This window comes from Neolamprologus brichardi, chromosome 7 (genome assembly GCF_056152115.1).
Source record: "Neolamprologus brichardi isolate AB-2024 chromosome 7, ASM5615211v1, whole genome shotgun sequence".
NCBI lineage: Eukaryota > Metazoa > Chordata > Actinopteri > Cichliformes > Cichlidae > Neolamprologus > Neolamprologus brichardi.
In genome coordinates, this window is record NC_142110.1 from 25,610,625 (window position 1) to 25,629,821 (window position 19,197).

Genomic DNA, 19,197 nt, shown 5'->3' on the forward strand with positions numbered 1-19,197 from the left:
CCTGACAGTGCACGCAGTGATGAAACTGTTAACTGGAATGACAATATTTACTCTCTGCGCTAAATCACCAGATTAGTCATGTCTGTTTCTACTGTGTCGCTGTGATTTAAAGCCAGGTGATTGTTTTAAAACCAGAGTAGTGTCGACAAGCAGTTGTTTTGCTACCGTGTTTAAAGCCGCCTCTCTTTGTTTGTGATTGCTGCTCGGGGGATTTCATTGGGGCTAACTTTGTGGTTCGTACAACGACGTCGACGATAATTGGCCTAAGTAGCTGCCAGTCACGATAGACGCCGCCGCTAAAATCTCGCCGTGTGCAACGTTATTGGCTGAGAGTTTATCTCGAGGCTGGGGATTGGTGTTAGAAACGCCAGCAACGAGTCAGTCCAAAGTCATTGGTTGTTGGTTCCGCTGCAGTGTGAAGGCTTTCTTCCACAGCCAGTGAGACAGGCATCGGGCCAAGCTACCGAAGAAGAAGGAGAACAGGGAGAGGTAGTTGAGCTGCTGTGACGGGAGTGTGATGTTTGTTCGTGAGCGGAGACATGAAACTTTACACTGCGTGGATTTAACCTGCAGCTGACGTGAACGTGAGTAGTAGAGCTTCCCTCTGGCACTGCTGTGGGAGCCAGACCGTGGAGTGAGTGGAGCTTTGTCAGTTATTGTTCTCACATTAGCGTCAGTGCTTCAGCGGCAGAGCTGTGTACGGTCAGCTTGCGAATTCGTATGGACTCGAAGTGTCTGTGTCATGTGAACGACAAGCTTTAAGACAAGTGTAGGCTGCTCGCAAAGGTTCTCAACAGCACCCAAGTTGGTGCATAGCAAAGCTAAACGGAAGCCATTTGGTCCAGTGCCATTCCAGCGGAACGCGATTTTTCCCATTTGAAATTCCGGACAGGTCTGTGGAAGTGCATGTTCGGCTGCCCCACAGGCAGGAACCGGCCTAAGCACATCCACAGCCTGGAGCTGGTGGCCCACTGGGGGTATGTTCACTGACGGCTAACTAACTCCGTGGCCTCAGATCCTGCTGGACTAAAGTGAAAGTTTTCGTCTTCTGTCAGGGAGCTCTTTGTTTCTCGGAAGCTACAGCAGCTCTGCCACACGCTCTCAGGACCACGTTTGTCTTTTGTAACTATTCTCCGATTATGCAACACTGTTGCTCAATTATTTAACTTGTGATAAATGATTGAAGCAGGCTGAGCTGCACACATCTTTAATGTTAGCAGGTCCATGTCAGGCACCAGGGTCAGGAAACAGAGCATGAAAGATGTGAGTGCGCATGTGAAGACTTGGTTTCATGTTTCATGTATTTGATTGGTATAATTTGTGATATGTGATCTGTTTTTATTGATTAGCCTAGAGTTAAGCGGCTGTATCAGACAACACTTTGAACTCTGAAACGTTGTATTTGTCTCTCTGACCTTAGAGACAGAGTTTGAGACAGAGGTGAGGGAGAGTAGATCTATCAGACTTCATCTATGATGAAGATGGAGCTGCCAGGCAAGAGGAAGACCTCAGAGGTGGTTCGTGGATTTAGTGGAGGAGGATGTGCAGAGGGTTGTTGTGACAGAGGATAGTAGGTAGGGAGGAGGAAGATGGAGGAGCTGAAAGGAGAGAAGGAATGATTCCTCACCTCACAATTGATTTTCTAGAAAATTATTTGGATATTTAAAAAGCGTAAAGTTCAATAAATTTGACCTAAAGAGTTTCTTTTTCTCAGAGTTTGTAGCTTGTGTCTTACAGCTGAGCAGCTCTCTCTCTTTTATCCTTTGTCTCTAAATCATCTGAGACCTAATTACTTTCTTTTTGTGACACCACGTTTGTCCTGAATGTTTTCTAAGAAAAACTTTTTTTTTTAAAGGGTTTTGGAAACCTTTGGCTTCTAATTTCTTCTTCGGTTTCTTGCACATAAAAATTCTGGGTGGGCCATGCTGACGTGGATGTCAGTCAGTATTTACTCACTAAGCACATTGAAGTTTTTGGTAAGTTGTTTAATAGGTTGTGCTTATATGTCAAAGCCATTTAACACAGAGTTACTAACAAAGCCAAGCTTGGCTGCAGTGCAGAAGGAAACCTTTGATTGTCTCCTCATAGCAGGCATGGACGTGTGCTTTTTACTTAGCTGTCCAGGTGGGTAAATGGGAATTTTAATAACCTAGAAATAACATGGACCCGGCCCCCAGGAGAGGGCTACTTGTTAGTGAATCACTTGCTCAATCAGACAGACATACAGAGTGGCTCAGGGCAACAGATTCAGCTATGTTAGTTATGGGTAAACAAGCTCAGGCCTACTGACTGCTGCTCTCTTTAAAGCACTCCATCTATTCAGCCTCTGTGTTGATATTCCACTGGTGAACGATAGGTGTGTGCGTGCTGTAACAGCGTGTGTGTAACAGCGTGTGTGTGTGTGGTGAGCTGTTTGGATGTGGAGTTTGTATGAGCCTTCTGTTGGGCACACATGCTGTTGCCTGGATTCAATACTGCCTTTACGTGTCCAAGAAGCTCAGCTAATCTGGACACACCGACCCACATTCAGCACACTGCGCCTGTGCACAAAAACCCTTTCACCCATCCATGCTGGGGCCCCTGCAAAAACCTTCTGCACTTATAAAAACTGCACTTCACACTGTAAGGATCCATCTGCCCAAACATACACTCACCACTGCTTCATGTACCAGCAGTAACACGTAAATACCAGCATGCTTCTGTTTTTAATGAGCGTGCAGTAGCGGGACCTCCACCTATTGTCTGAAATGCATTAACAGCTGGCTGCAGCTGCTCTACAGCTAGTGCATCGTTCTTTTTCTGGTACACCACTTAAGAAGATGAGAACCAATCACACTGTACGCATATTTTGCTCTCCCTCATCTCTCAAAGATGGACATAGAGCGAGCGCCCTGCCTCTGTGGACCAGCCTCCTCTGGTGAAGGTCACGTAAAGATGGGGTGAAAAGTTGAACAGAAAAGAACAACCACAGCAGCCCACCATGGTTCAGTCATTTACAGAAGATTATGGTCCAAGAATTGCTTGTTCTGTTTAATAAACTCTGGGTTTCCATAAGTGAGTCCTCTAAGTGTTAATGTAATATTAACATATAGCTGCTTTGTTAAGAAAACTCCTTCCCTCTGATTGCAATATATATGTATCACCAAATGAACTATCAAAAAGGATTTATAGTTGATAATGTTGCACAAGTACTGTGGCTCATTGTGTATATGTTTGAAACTGTGGTGATTAAGCTAAGAGTGGCGTCTACAAACAATCAGTTAACCCCTCCCTCCCTTCCTCGACAGGTGGTTGACTCAGGCTGAGCAGGCCGCCAAGCTTGCATTACACTGGCAGATCCCCTGGGCAGTTGGTGAGTGCACATACATTTTTGTTTTAATACATTCTTCCTTCTAACCATTATCTCAGGCTGCAAAGTTGATCAAATTTTAATTTCAATCATGATTTTTATGCTCAAACAATTAATGAATGTGATCGAGGGGTGTTGGAAATGCACGCTCTGCCAGCAGAACACAGCTTTACGTGTCAGTCACAGCGCTTTCCTGCACTGCAGAGCCTGAGGTTACCTGAGTGCACCTGACTGCAGTGAGGTGCTCTATATCACAGACTGTCAAACAAAAGTCTCATGTCTGCCACAGCAGAAGACCACGAGCTCTGCACAGCAGAGTGTCACAAAATGCAGTAATGGTCTGCATTTGTAAAGCGCTTTTCTAGTCCTAAAGGACCCCAAAGCGCTTCACACTACATTCAGTCATTCACCCATTCATGATGGCAAGCTACGTTTTAGCCACAGCTGCCCTGGGGCGCACTGACAGAGGCGAGGCTGCCGGACACTGGTGCCACCGGGCCCTCTGACCACCACTAGTAGGCAAAAATGGGATTAGTATCTTGCCCAAGGATATTTGGCATGCAGCCAGGAGGCAGCCTGGGATCGAACCACCGACCTTCTGATTAGTGGCTGACCTGCTCTGCCACCTGAGCTACAGCCACCCCAGTATGATGAAAGCCAAACAATGCAGTGGTTGCTAAGGTGACTCACCAAACTTAAGCTCAGATAAAGATTTACATCCATCATGCAGGTACGGATGGCATGGAGTGAAAGAAGCCTTCTAAGAGATGCACTGAATTTGGGTGAATAAAGAGGACCAGTTATTTTTTATGCAAGGATTTGTAAGTTAACAGGAAGGCAGCAGTGTCCTTTTACCTCACTAAGATCAAAAATAATCCTGATCCAATAACTAATCTCAGTACTGATCAACATAATCATTATTATCACCACCGCTGAAGCCTCAGCTCTAACTACGGTATTTTACTGCTTTGTTTTAAACAACGCCAAAGAAAACATCTACCTGTTAATCCTGTTGTTGATAGTACAATGCAGTATTAGGGCCATATTAAGAAAAAAATGGTGTTTATTCTTAGAATAAAGTCAAAATGTTGAGATTAAAGTTGTTTTGAGTCAAACATCTGCCACAGAAAAGACCCTGTGGAGATAAGTTAGTGAGACAGCTTGAATAGATATCTTGTGTCTTAGTCTACAACATACACCTTCCCTACTGCATGAAGCTATAAGCATTTGAACTTGATCTGAACTTATTTCTGTTTTAGCACATAAACACAGCGTGGTGATGCGTATAAGGACGAGAAGGTGCAGAAAGCTGCATCTGGTCAGAAGGCAGAAAAAAAACACACTAACGTGGAGGAGTTGGTCGGATTTGTCCAAAATGAAATGGCTGCACCGGACAGATGCAACGATACAGATGCTTACAGCCTCGAGCACGTTTGAAACGACTGTAATCTCCAGATTTCAACTTTGTTCTCAAATATTATTTTAGGTTTAATCTTGAAAGTAACAATAATATATATATTTTTCTTTTTATGGCTCTAATATTCCTTCGTATAACAGGGATTCTTTAAAAACTTTATCAGTGGAATAATCAGAAACCACAAAAAAATACAGCTATGTGTGCCATATGAGGTAACAAAGATGAATTGCCTTTACTGTATGTTGACTGATGACAGCTAAATGTATAATCATCTCTCAAAGCCCCGCTCTGAGTCAGAAAAAAATCTTGTAACCTCAAATCCTAAAACCAAGTCAGAATCCACCATCATCCCCTTGGAAGGTGTGTCAGAAACGGCCCTAATTACTGTGGCCCTCCCAAAGGGAGAGATGACAACACAGAAGCTCACGTGTGTGTGTGAGAGAGCTGTGCTGCACTGCTGTGTTGTCCACAACATGCTTTGTTTGAATGTGCTAGCATTTCCATCCTTTGTTCATTCACAGCACACACTGATCAAGTCTGCATGCACACACCCTGTCACTGAAGGGGTATGACTTTACTCTAAAACTCTGTGTCAGCAAATGTAGACACACACACACACACACACACACACACACACACACACACAAGCAGCAATGGGGATGCTGACCCAGCATTCCTTCCAGTCTTTGCTGTCTACCTATTTTCCTGTGACTGGCTAACACAGCACCACTGTAATAAGACCATCTTTAGCTCTTTGTTGTTTATCAGTCTGCAGTGAAATTGAGAGGAAATATTGTGTTCTATTTATTTACATCAGTAACTTCATTAGGTGTTTAGAGTAACCCAGGGTGTCATGTCCATTGCTCTACTGGGAGACAACAGTGTGACCTGAAGGAGGGAGAGAATATAAGTGTACATGGCACCAGGACACTATAGGTTGCAGGTCCAGTTTTGTAATCGGGTGGAGAGAGGAGCTGAGCTGTCAGTGAGTTGGAGCAGATGGTTGAGGAGGATACTGGACAGGCATAATGTATAATGACGAAGTGCTGGAAATATCTGACAGAGGATCTTCTATTCCCACCTCCAGCAGACCAGAACAGAATCCCTCAAAAGCAGCTCTGGCAAATCATCAGGTGACTGATGAGGTGGATAACTCGCCTGTTATGTATTAGTTGAGGTAGTTTAACAGCTCCTTGTTAGCCAGCTCTCCAGGGTGGAGGAGGTTTGTGCTGAGATTAATTAAGGCCCTGGATGTTAAAATACTGATGTGATGTGGTGCAGTGCCTCTGGATTGGCCGACGGGGATGGTGTTAGCCATCCCTAAGGAGGAGTGACCTCCACAATCTAAAATGTGTTGCCCAAAGGTGAAAAAACAGTTTGTGCTTTCACTGTTCACTTTGACCATTGTCACGTCACATTTGTGCCTCACTCTAGGACAGCGGTCCCCAACCCCGGGGCAACGGACTGGTACCGGTCCGTGAGGCGTTTGGTACCGGGCCGCAAGAGTTGAGGCTCGGGTGGGAAATTTATGGTTTTCTGGGTTTCTATCGGTCTTTATTGTTAACTTTCTTTCCCTGGGTCTTTTCCCGTGTATTATGAATAAATCTTCTTCTGCTGGTTTTATTTTGTTGTATTTATCTGCAACACCTTAAAGGCCCGTCCCTGAAAATATTGTGGGGCATAAACCAGTTGACATTTTTGTGTGTGTATGTGTGTGTGTTTCCTTTATTTTATTATTGCATTTTGTACATGGTCCATATAAGAAATAAATAAAAATGAAAAAAAAAATCAAGCCAGTCTAGGAGCACGCTGTCTGTCAAAGAACACACCTCAACATGTTTTGTTACTTTCCAGATATCTCAGAGTGCTGCTCATCCGCAGCTGTCACTTGTGCATAAGTGCATTTTATTAAACATGTTTAATAGTTCCCCATACTGGTCCCATGAGCCAATCCTTTCAAACTTAAGAGACAGCTTGGAACATTTCCTCAACGCTCTGGGATCCTGGAGTACACTCAGAGGAACTCATTCAGGGCACAGACACACTGTGTTGCCAAAGGTATTTGTTTGTCTGCCTTCACACGCATATGAACTTGAGTCACATCCCATTCTTAATCCATAGGGTTTAACATGATGACGGCCCACCCTTTGCAGCTATAACAGCTCCCACTCTTCTGGGAAGCCTCACAGCTTTGCACTGTGTTTATGGGAATATTTGACTATTCTACCAGAAACACCTTTGTGAGCTACTGATGAGGACGAGAAGGTCTGGCTCACAGTCTCCACCCTAATTCATCCCAAAGGTGTTCTGTTGTTGAGGTCAGGGCTCTGTGCAGGCCAGTCAAGTTCTTCCACATCAAACTCATGTCTTTATGGACCTTGCTTTGTTATAACACCACTAACAGCTGACTGTGGAATATTTAGTAGCAAGGAAATTTCATGACTGGACTTGTTGCACAGGTGGCATCCTATCACGGTACCATGCTGGAATTCACTGAGCTCCTGAGCGTGAGCCATTCTTTCACAAATGTTTGTAGAAATAGTCTGTGGCCCTGAAAGTGATTGAAAGTTGGATGGGTGAGTGAATACTTTTGGCAATACAGTGTAGCATTATGTGAACATTGCTGTAAGAAATGTGATGTTATGGTTAGATCTTTAGTTCTTGTGTATTGTGCACAGAACTGTGACCACTTACATACACGCATCTATACTGCTAATCCCAGCTGTGTCTACAGTGTGACAGTATTTTCCTTTGTCTCCCCCTGTTTTTATTGCAGTATAGGAGAGAGTGCTGTAGGTACCAAGCAAAGCTGCCATGTCGGTGACTGTTCACGAGAATCGGAAATCCCGCACTAGCACAGGCTCCATGAACATCTCATTGTTCCACAAGCCTTCACATCCCGACAGTGTCCTGACTCATTTGAACGCCATGAGAAAACAATGCATGTTTACTGATGTCACTCTGTGGGCCGGCGATCGCTCTTTCCCATGCCACAGGTAAACTCACGCTGGCAGTGTCTTTTTCGATGACCCCTTTTGTTTGTTTGTTTTTCTAACCTGTGACTTTCACTCTGGCTCGTCTGCTTTCGTGTTCTGCAGGGCTGTCCTGGCAGCATGTAGTCGTTATTTTGAAGCCATGTTTAGCGGAGGGCTGCGAGAAAGCCTGGACACTGACGTCAATTTCAGAGACAGTATACACCCTGAGGTACTACTCTGAATTTCTCTTTGAACAGTCAGGTTAGCGTGCTCTGGTGGCTTTTTGTTTTCAGTTCTTTTCATTAAAAACAAACAAACATATCTATATATAATCTTATATAGCTCTACCTCAGCACTCAAAGCACTTGCCTCATTCACCCATTCACACAAACACTATTTTTCTCTCCTTTTCCTGCACAAGTGCTTTCTATCTAACATTCATCCACATTCATACTGTGATGGATGCATCTGAGAGCAACTTGGCAACTTAGTACCATGCCCAAGGATATTTAGCACACAGACTGGAGGAGCCAGGGATCAAGCCACCAACTTCCCACTTAGTAGATAACTTGCCCTACCTCCTGAGCTACATCCAATAAAATGAACCTGAAGTCGGATGCTATTTAATTTTGTATGCCTTAAAGTTTAATCTTTAGAGGACAGGAAATATAAGTGTAAAGAAATATACATGTAAAGAGTTGAGGACAGAGAGGGTTGAACCACTTCATAGCAGGTCCTTTTTCTCTCACATTAAAGAAATCAGAAGGACAGCAGGCTTTCATCTGCACAATATGGTCAGAATCATGAGGGATCTCATAACCTCCTCTGCCACCTCACTGTGGACTGGCTCATTCCTTACTACTGGGCTGCTCTGAAAGCTTTTAGTGGAGCGGGGATGAGAAAGAGGGATCGTCTGTCTCCCATATTAGCTGGTCTTCACAGGCTCCTTAAATCCAGAATTCACATTAAATTTCTTCCTGTTGCAAACAAATTTCTCAAGAGGAAGTGATCGGGGTTCATCATGTGTCAAAGACCTTATAGTATCCTGATATCCCAGCAGAGCTTTGCTCTCAGACTGCAGGTTTACTTGTTTTTAGTTTCTAAAAGTGGAATGGGAAGCATGTCCTTCAGCTATCAGGTATCGGCTGTCATCCTGTTTAGGTAATGGCTTCAGATTGTCCTTGTAATTCGATTTGGCTCAGGTGACACTGAAAAATTATTGTTACTCTAATTTATTAGGATTTAGTTTAGGAAGATTTCTAACTAGGATCAAAGTGTCTTTTCCAATGGAGACCTGGCTGAGGTTGCAGGCTCGCATTAAATGCTGCATGTATAGCACACATATGCAAACAGCCACAATACAAACTGCCTGCTTCCGCTTTTCTTCCATTCTTTGATCTCTTAAAATTCACCAGTACACGTGCCCACGTTTAGTGTGTTTTGGTCTTAGGCAGTGTATCACGCTGTTATATGTCCTGTAATGTGCATGGCTAATTTTCCAATGGCCTATTTGGCTAGGTCCTGGAGCTTCTGTTGGACTTTGCCTACTCTTCCCGAGTGATCATAAATGAGGAGAATGCAGAGTCGTTGTTGGAGGCTGGCGACATGCTGCAGTTCCACGATATTCGGGATGCAGCAGCAGAGTTCTTAGAAAAAAACCTGCACGCGTCCAACTGCTTGGGAATGATGCTGTTGTCAGATGCTCATCAGTGTAAAAGACTGTACGAGCTGTCGTGGAGGATGTGTCTGGTGCACTATGAGACGGTAAAGACGACTATTCTTGTTTTCTCTAAGTTTATTAAAAAATACTGAGTGAACAAATGAACATATGTTTCAGATTTGTGGGGGGATTGATCCTGTGGAATATTTTAATAATCTGAGATTGTCACAATCTGGTAGTAGGAACTCAAGCGCAGAGCGGTTAGACGTCTCCAAAAACAGTTTACTTACAGCACTAGTGCACGATATATACAGTGAAGGGAAATCCAAACTCCAGGGAATCACGGGGAAGCTCTCTCACACTCGCTCACGTCTTCTTGCCCAAACTCACACACGTTCACACAGCAGGGAGGAAAGTCTCTGTAGCAGAAGAAATCGAAGTCACTCACAAAGCATCACTAACGTCTGTAGTACAATCATCCAGCGACGAGAGGATCTGTGTTCCAGCCTCAAATAGTGCTCCTAGGTGATGACAGCTGATTGTTGTCAGGTGTGTGGGCCAAGGGTGGGAGCCCACAGTGAGCTCCGCCCAGGCAGAGAGGGAGAGAGAGAAAACCAAACAACACATGTAGCCTTGTGGGGCCGGCCGGGCAGGCACGGAGACCATGACAGAGATGGAGGATTTGTGGTTTTATGCACTATAAACCAGAATGATCAAAATGGAAACAAAGGCTTAAAAGGTTTTACTTAATAAATAAAGGAAAGTTTCCTTTTTTGAATAAAGTGTGTGTTTGTGTGAGAGAGTGTGTATGTTGCATATAACATAAGTATTTGTGCTTTCAGGTCAGAGAGTCTGAGGATTTCTACAGTCTGTCCAAAGACCAGCTGCTGGAGCTGATTCTGAGTGACGAGCTGGAGATAGAAGATGAGCAGGTGAGTGTCGTCACTCGCGGGGACTCTCCTGTGTCTGCGTGTTTCTTCAGAGCGTACTGATTTGTGTTTGGAAGTGATTTTTCATCCAAATACCAACCAAACCGCAGAATGCTTCTCGTACAGTGTTGGAAGCCATAAATTGATGTTGGCTGGTAATTTGACTCATGGCAGGTTGTGTTTAACTCTGTGATGCGGTGGGTTCGATACGACTTGGAGCGTCGGCGTCTTCATTTGCCAGAGCTGCTGACAGGCATAAGGTTGGCTCTGCTGCCTTCGGAGTGTCTGCTGGAGGCTGTAGCTTGTGAGGAGCTGATTATGGCTGACAAGAGGAGCAGGTAGGCTCATAAGACCAAGACCATGTAAACTTTGTGTCTTCTCTTTATTTCACTTTGTTTCATCTCACATTTAAGCTTTCACATTCAATACTAGCTTTTCATATGAGGTGAGTCTGAGTGAAAAGTGTTACAGACCAAGAAGTTTCTTAGGCTTAAAAGGTAATAAAGATGTAAAAGAGGAGCAGACCACAAAAAATGAATGGAAGAGAGAAGACGATGGTTAATAACAATTAATGCAATAGTGGCATATACACACAAGTGAGTAGAGGAAAGGAGTGAAAGGAGGTAGAGTTCATCATGGGGAGCCCCTCAGCAGTGTAGCTAAAGCATCTTCCCAGGGTCACTTGATCCTGCCCTAATCGTTGGCTCTATCAGAAACAGAGTTTGAAGACCAATCTTAAAACCGGGTTCATGCACAGCTGATATGATATCACTTTTCCATCACTTGAATACAAATTGTCTGAAATGTCTCCAAGTCCAAGCCAAAATCTTTTTTGAAAGGTATTACACAGCTGAGCCCGAGCAGCCTCGCTGTGACTGTGACTCAATCATCACAGATCTGTGACACCCTGTGAGCCATGGACCACCTGAACCCAGGTTCACTCAAAAGTGACAGCAACTACTCTACCTTAGAATAAACCAAGAATGTCACTGATTCCTGCTTTTATTTAGTTATTCATTCAAACTGTATTTGATGGGGCGATACAGTTTAATATAGTTCTGATGCAGAGCATGAAACGGATGTCCTGCAGGGTGATTCCAGGTATCACAACCTGTCTGCATACAGGCTTTTACATCAATCAAGCAAAAACAAAACATTTCAGTATCACTTACATGAAACCACAGAGGAGATCATGTCGGACTTGCTTTGATATAGATTCCCATGTATCTGTGTATCAGTTCAGTTTCCTTTTGTGTTATCTTTTTTTGTTGTTGTTACTATTTATATTTTTCAAATATTATTAAAATATTCTTGAGAAATTATAGGAGTGTGAATTTAAACAGAAATCAGCTAGCAGCTGTGGTTTTGACAGACTCTCCACACTTTCAGTAAGTATCAGCTGATGTGCTGACTGTCCTGCAGGTCCATAGTAGAAGAGGCAATGCAGTGTAAGAAGAAAATCCTTCAGAATGATGGAGTAGTGACGAGTCCTTGTGCCCGACCACGCAAGGCAGGACATACGCTACTTATACTCGGAGGCCAAACCTTCATGTGTGACAAGATATATCAGGTAAAAGGACCTTTCTGCTTGTGTGGTGTGATTTTATGTAATGCACTGTCAGCGTCACTTCTCTCAGGCTGATGTGAGTTGAACTGCTATGTTATTAAGCCATGACATTTAACGGCTCTTTCATTTTAAGCTTACACCTATAGATCTACTAATTCATCCTGTATTTAATTGTTCTCCTGTGTAAAACATCTCTCCTGTCTCTGCTGTGATCTTCTCCATCTCAACCCCGACACAGTCGGGTTTTCACAACCAAAACTCTCCTTGCTGATTGAATTCAATCTCAGCACAATGACTAATACTAATTTAATATATCAGTGGGGAAATGACATAAAAATTCCATTGATTGGTGAGTTATGAGGATTAACCCCGTCTTCATGTCCTTTGTGAACATGGAAACAAATTCAGAGTGAATTTTAACTCCGCTTTATTTAATTCACCAGTTCATCTTTATGTATTTCTCATCCTCTGTCTCATTTTATGTTGACTGCAACAACTGGGCCACTTCTGATGTTCATATATTTATGTCAAATCTATAGGTTGATCATAAAGCCAAGGAGATCATACCGAAGGCAGACCTTCCCAGCCCTAGAAAGGAGTTCAGTGCCTGCGCCATTGGTTGTAAGGTTTATGTGACAGGAGGTCGAGGATCAGAGAATGGAGTGTCTAAAGACGTCTGGATCTATGACACTGTCCATGAAGAGTGGTCTAAAGGGGCACCCATGCTAATAGCCAGGTATGCTGTTTGTTGCTTTATGGGAAATGCTGGATCAATGTAGTAGTACTGTCCAATTTTTAGGGTAGGTTTGCAGTTAAATTTGGAGTGTAAATGGACATTTATTGGTCTAAATGTGTTGCCCAAAGCAAAGTGAGATTCTAGAGTTGTATATATTGTACTTGGCAATTGTTTAACAATAAGAAATTATCACAAAACAGACGTTGCTCTTGCCACTGAACCAGAAATCGCTTAGAAGGCAATTTTTCCTGCTGCAACGTTTATCTTTGTGAATCTGTGCTTCAGATTGCGTTTCATTCACTTCACCCTATTATGTTTGAACGGATTAAAAAGTGTTAGCATGACTGTAAACATGGCAGATATGTCATAAACTGTGGCAGATGCCAAGGCTTTCTAAGGAGCTCCAGGATAAAATGAGTTTTGGATGCAACTTGGATGGTAGAAATATAGTTTGTGTGGTTAGACGCTGTGTATAGAAAAGTGTTTAAACTTACTTTAGCTATATAGAAAGTGCTTAATACAAAGTGCACCATCGCAAACCCATCACTGACAGAAGTTCACACAACATGCTGCTTCCCTTCCACAGGTTTGGCCATGGATCAGCTGAGCTGGAGAACAGTCTGTATGTTGTTGGAGGGCATACAGCCATAGCTGGTGTCTTCCCTGCCTCACCATCTGTCTCTCTGAAACAGGTCTGAAAAGCAATGACTTCTACCTAAAACTGAAATAAACAATTATTTATTTGTAACTGACAAGTGCAGATTTTTTTGACAATTTATGTATATTTATGTACAGTTTATTTGTTCTGTAAATTTCACAGCCAGCCACAAAAGCGTATATGCATTGACTTTAAACTGACAGGAAGTTACAGAAAGTGGTACTTTGCACAAAAGTGCATTCTCTGTTAAAGTCTTACAGAATAGTTAAAATATAATAATAAATGACAGTGAGAAAATTGCACCTTGACAGGTGTTAAAATAAAACTTTATAGGCAATGTAAACATGTTTTATTGGGCAGGGTGGAGCGCAGGGTTAGGTGTATAGCAGGTCATCCGTAACACTCCTGCCAAGTTTAAAGACTGTCTGTTGGCAAGAAGAGTGAAGAACAGCTTTACCATGTGCAGAGATTTCGCTGATGCTTGACCAGCTGCTCGGTTTGCATTTTACTGTTTTATGATCAAACTTTACAGGGACATGAAACTAAAGTGTTAAGTGTATCGAACTTCTTCACCAGGTGGAGCGGTATGACCCTCTCAATAACAAATGGACCATGATGGCTCCACTAAGAGATGGCGTCAGTAACGCTGCTGTGGTCTCTGCCAAACTCAAACTCTTTGTTTTTGGAGGGACCACCATACACAGAGACAAAGCCTCCAAGGTTGGTCCTCTTTGTTACTTACCTGCCTCTCTGAAGCATCTCTACCAACACTGTATGAATTTAATTGACAATACCTTTCTTTGAAAGACCAGTTATTGTTCTTTGTTTCAGTCATTGTGTAATAAAGATGTAAAAGAACAATACTGCATTTAGTGTGAGTGTTGTGCTGTTGGAGATGGCACTGTAGCTGCATAATTCCCTGCTTGCTATTTTGTAGGTCCAGTGTTACGACCCCGTAGGAAACCGCTGGAACATTGCTGCCGAGTGCCCTCAGCCCTGGCGCTACACGGCAGCCGCTGTCTTGGGAAGCCAGATCTTTATCATGGGCGGCGACACAGAATTCACAGCTGCCTCTGCTTATCGCTTTGACTGTGAAGCCAATCAATGGACTCGAGTGGGCGACATGACGTCCAAACGGATGAGCTGCCATGCCGTGGCCTCGGGGAATAAGCTTTATGTGGTTGGAGGTTATTTTGGGACGCAGCGGTGTAAAACTCTGGACTGTTACGATCCCACGTCAGATAGTTGGAACTCCATCACCACTGTACCTTATTCACTGATCCCCACTGCCTTTGTCAGCACATGGAAACACCTGCCTGCCTAACTGTGAGGTACCAGGAGACACTCATCCCAGGTATGTTGAGGAATGTCTCAGTATGCCACACAAGTCACTGTCTGTTACAGCAATCCACATTTGTTAACGTCAAAGTTACACTTCATAACTTCTTCACTATGTGTGTGGTTTTATCACAACTCGGGCTTTTCGGTCATAAACATACTATTCACCGCTAGATGATACTTAGTCCTCTCACAGCTTGCCTGAATTGCCTTCAGGCTAGCTCTTCCCAGGTTTTGCTTCTGCAGCTGCCAAAGCCACAGGCCGGTCCTCCAACACCCATCTGCTACCTCAGAAGACCCTTGAGGTCAACCAAGCCTGGGAAGCCCATGCCAGCCTCATTTATTCCCTCACTGCCACTGGCCACTAGTGGGTCTGTAGGTTACCACCACCACCACAGGCACAAATGATCATGTGGCTTTAGCTCTTGCCCACTGGTTTGATAGTGGAGGTCCTGAAAATGGCCATTTGGACCCCATGTCCCCAACTGCCCCCAGTATGCAAGATTTATCCAAAAGGACCTCACAGACAGGACCTCTGTTATTCACTTGGGTTTACCAGTTCTGTTTAGCAGCCTTCCCTGCCAGCTCATTCAACTCACCACTAAGTTGTGATCAGTTTATACAATTGCGTTTTATTTAGTTAGTGCAGTGGTTCTTAACCTTTTTGGAGGTACCGAACCCCACCATTTTCATATGCGCATTCACTGAACCCCTGTTTAGTGAAAAATAAAATAAGATTTTTTTCAAATTCAAGACATATATATGTTTTTTACTGGTGCACAAAATGAGCCGTGCATGTCACGGCGGAGGCTCTGCCGAACCCCTGAGACCGACTCACCGAACCCCTAGGGTTCGATCGAACCCAGGTTAAGAACCACTGAGTTAGTGTTACTTCACAACAACTGTCCCCTCGAGGTTCTTTATAGTGCAGGCTATACACCTTAAACAAGAAGAGAAGAAAAATGTAACTTCCATATTTTACAGCACTGCTTCTTTTTTTCACCCAAGTCGCAATATTATCGGTGACCTTTAGCCTGAGGTTCTGTGCTACCAGGCATATTTCTGAGCAAACTTCAAGCTCAAACCCCTGCTAAGCACAGAAGTGTAATAACACAGCAGACTCTGGTTTAGACTTTGCTGTTGCTCCAGTTTCTGCGTGGGCTCCAGCTCTATCATCATTACCCACCTGAGCACAGAGGTCTCCCAGGAGTGGAGTGCCGAGGTGGAACCTCTTCCACGATCCCTGTCAAAGACTCCAACAAGTCAGAGTGTTCTGAGCAGCTGTTCAGAGCCCTGCTCTCTCTAACTCACAGATGTTATTTTATATGTTGTAATAATGTTGGTGGTGGCTGCAGCTCAGGAGGTAGATCATCTACTAATTGGAAGGTTGGTGGTTCAATCCCTGGCTGCTCCAGTCTGCATGCCAAATCTCCTTGAGCAAGAGCTCAGTGTGTGAGCGTTAGATAGAAAACAATGATAACGATTGTAGTGCATCAATGTATGTTCCCTAACCTTGGATGCATGAATCAGTCTGGAAGAAACTTTATGACGCGCAAATACTTACAGGTTACATATATTTAAAAAGAACAAAAACAAAGAAAAACTGCAGTGTTGTGTGTACATTATGTGTACGTTTTTGTTTTTTGTAAATACATTTTCAGTTATCAGTGCAGTGACACTCGGGGATCACAGGAATGTCATGATGTCATGTGTGAATAAGTGCTGATCAAACAGTGACAGTCACTGACTATTTTGTCATACAATGAATACGTGTTTTGTTATTCATCTCTTTGCTGTTTATGAGCAGCCGTTTTCCTTTCTCACTATATACAGTTATGTAATGAAGATAAAAATATTTCTGATAAATTCAGAACGCACTGATTCAGCGTGTTAGAGAGGGTGATGTGTGTCCTGTTTGTGGTCCATAACAGCCAACACAGAGCCAGCCTTCCTCATCATTTATTATCCTGATCACTTGTTGGTTTCACCAGCTCTGATGCTGCTGCCCCTGCACACCACAGCAGAGGACACTGTGCTCACCACAACCCACTGACAGGAAATCGCCAACACTATGCTGCACGTGTAGAAGGATGTTAGGAAACGGAGGCTGCTCATCCCTTTCTTGTATCCAGCCTCTGTGTTGGTTTTCCACTTGAGCCTCTCGGGATGTACACGGGGAGTGGATAGCTGTCCTCAATCACCATCTCCCTGGCCTTATTCAGGTTTAGAGGCACATGATTTTTCCCAGATCATTAAAGCACTACTGATCTGCCCTCTATCTCCCACCCATCACTTATACAGTTAGCTGTATAGGCCTCTGAGTGAAGTTTCAGTTCACACTGCAGTTTGGTCACAGTCCTGCTCCAGCCTCACACACTTCACTGCTGTTATCTTCTCTGCCTGCAGGTGTCGACACTGCCCCTCACATCAGTTTACAGTCGCACTGTTTCACTCAGGGTTGTAGAGAGTTAGTCCAAATAATCTAAGCCCAGTTTATTTCGATTGTTATTAAATAAATTATTGTTTGCGTTGCTGGTCATAATAAGAGTGATGACAGCAGTTATATATCTAAGATGATGCTATGTAATCGTTGAACAGCTGAATGACAATGACACCAGCCAGCAGGCTCCACACAACATTATGGTGGTGGTGTTAATGATGGTGAAGTTCCCATAATAATAAGAGCACCAGAAATGTCTGTGTATATATGGAACCACATTAAAAGCAGCAGAACACAGTAGTGGCAAATATCATCACACAGATGAATATTTTTCTCTAATCATAAACTGATGGGCAACTTTTTAATGTTTTCTTGAATATGAAGTTAATAGTTTTGTTGCCTTCATGTTTTATTTCTGTTCTTTTCTTCCAGGAGGAGAAACTCTGAGAGTGGCCGAGGCCGAAGCGCCACACAGGACCAAGCTTTCTGAAGACGAAGCAGCGTGTCACACACTCTGAATCATTGTGAGTGGTGTGGTTAAAAAACCCCACAGTGCACCACTCAGGTCTGAACACAGACAATTACAGTGCTTCCTGATGACATACAAACACAGAGACTGTGTGTGTGCGTGTGTTTCTTTAGTGTCTTATGAGTCAAACCATTCCAGTAAGAAATCAAACTAAGAGCTGCCATGTTTACTTAAGTCATTTTTCTCAGAAGTCCAGCAAAATGAAATGAAAGCAAAGAATATGTTCACTGCAGTATTGAATAGTCAATGATGTGATGGAGGTTTCTGGCTTTTGCAGTGCTAGGTTTTATTTGTTCATGTTTTTTTTCTTCGTAAGAGATTTTCCAGTTCATACAGAAACAGGTGCAGCGCAGGCCGAGTTTAGCCTGAATTATCCGGTAGTAAAGAATCATTTGCTAAAATGAAGTTGAATTACTCATGCTACTTTCTAAAAGTCCTCGTTGATGTCACAGCATTAGTAGCTCTCCACACACGATCTATTTATTCACCTCTGCAGCAGTGCAGCTCGTCACCAGAGGATGTGGACATGACCGCACAGCAAGCAGCCTGTGTGGCAGACTGTACAGAACTGTGACGTCAAAGTGATTTACTCAGCACCAAGAAAATAAGCATCAAAGATCTACTTTTTGGGCTTGGATTCAGCTCTAATGGACACCTGGTTGATTAACATTTCAGAGTGCATTTGCAGTCCTCTGTATTTCCTGTGACATGATTACATTATGAATGGATGTGTGCAGCTGAGGAGGTTTTCAGTGATTTGAAATCTGAGAAGCACAGCGGCCTTGTTGAGTATGTTCTGCAGACACGCTCACTGCCATTCAAACACTGCTCTGTATTTTCTCTGTAGCACCTAAAGACTTTTAATCTTCAACAGTGAGTTCATGTGCGTGAGTGTGTGAATGAGTGATCAGTGTACAGTGTTTCCCCGTGCTCAAACTAACACAACAAATGAATGAACACGGTTTGTGGCGCACACAGTTGCACCGCCGTTGCTATGTTGTACTGGCTCTGTCAGTGTACAGTGTTTACTAATGTCGGGAGCGTCTTTGCACTCGTTCTCTCTACAACTGTTCATGAAGACCTTGGATTGATGGACCCTCCTGAGCTGCATTTGCTTGTTTTCCCAAGTTGGAATTAAACTCTCTCAGAAGAAAGACTCTGAAGCATGCACCAGTGAATCTGGGAAATCTGAGGATGAACATGTTTCTTAAAGTGAGGTTTTCCAGATGATTTTGAAAAAGTTTTTTAAGTGTGGTGCTGTCATGTTTTTACTGGTGATAATAAACACTAACTCTCTTTTTAAACTGCACTGAGCTTTTCAACGTGCAGACGAGGATGACTGGTTTGTCTCTGTCGTTTTTAACACGTCAGGTGTCAGAAAGGGTGAATCTTTCCATCCCAGTATACACTGCATCATTGACTAATGTGCACAGTAAAACACTTACTAGTGAACTCAGTTACAGGTAGATTGATTGATTGTCTTTTCTGCTGGTACGGAGCAGGGCCACTGATTCTGGTTGATTAAAAACCTCTCACCTGCACAGAGTACCGCAAAGACGACCATGAAGTCACAGGACAGCCCGTGCTTCAGCATGCACT

General features: G+C 43.4%; 1 protein-coding gene across 4 annotated transcripts; it reads left to right on the forward strand.

Annotated features, from left to right (window-relative positions):
* The first annotated feature begins 407 nt into the window (after nt 1-407).
* On the forward strand, nt 408-18,937 carry klhl25 (kelch like family member 25). 4 transcript variants are annotated; one of them, XM_006782274.2, is made up of 13 exons: nt 408-584; nt 3,288-3,352; nt 7,543-7,762; nt 7,865-7,970; nt 9,260-9,505; nt 10,244-10,333; nt 10,505-10,668; nt 11,753-11,900; nt 12,437-12,633; nt 13,220-13,325; nt 13,868-14,011; nt 14,229-14,645; nt 17,502-18,937. In XM_006782274.2, exons 3-12 carry the CDS (start codon nt 7,581-7,583, stop codon nt 14,613-14,615), a joined length of 1,770 nt encoding a protein of 589 aa, XP_006782337.1. In that variant the 5' UTR covers nt 408-584; nt 3,288-3,352; nt 7,543-7,580; the 3' UTR covers nt 14,616-14,645; nt 17,502-18,937. The 4 variants fall into 4 exon arrangements, with proteins under 4 accessions (XP_006782337.1, XP_087699493.1, XP_035771393.1 ...); XM_087843367.1 differs by having other exon boundaries at nt 7,548-7,762; XM_035915500.2 differs by having other exon boundaries at nt 415-489.
* Nucleotides 18,938-19,197: the final 260 nt, after the last annotated feature.

Bases quoted from the DNA above. Each gene is read 5' to 3' on its own strand.
- klhl25 (XM_006782274.2), top strand. From the start codon at position 7,581: ATGTCGGTGACTGTTCACGAGAATCGGAAATCCCGCACTAGCACAGGC. The intron at 7,763-7,864 runs GTAAACTCACGC...CGTGTTCTGCAG, and splicing joins CGCTCTTTCCCATGCCACAG to GGCTGTCCTGGCAGCATGTA. The intron at 11,901-12,436 runs GTAAAAGGACCT...TCAAATCTATAG, and splicing joins TGTGTGACAAGATATATCAG to GTTGATCATAAAGCCAAGGA.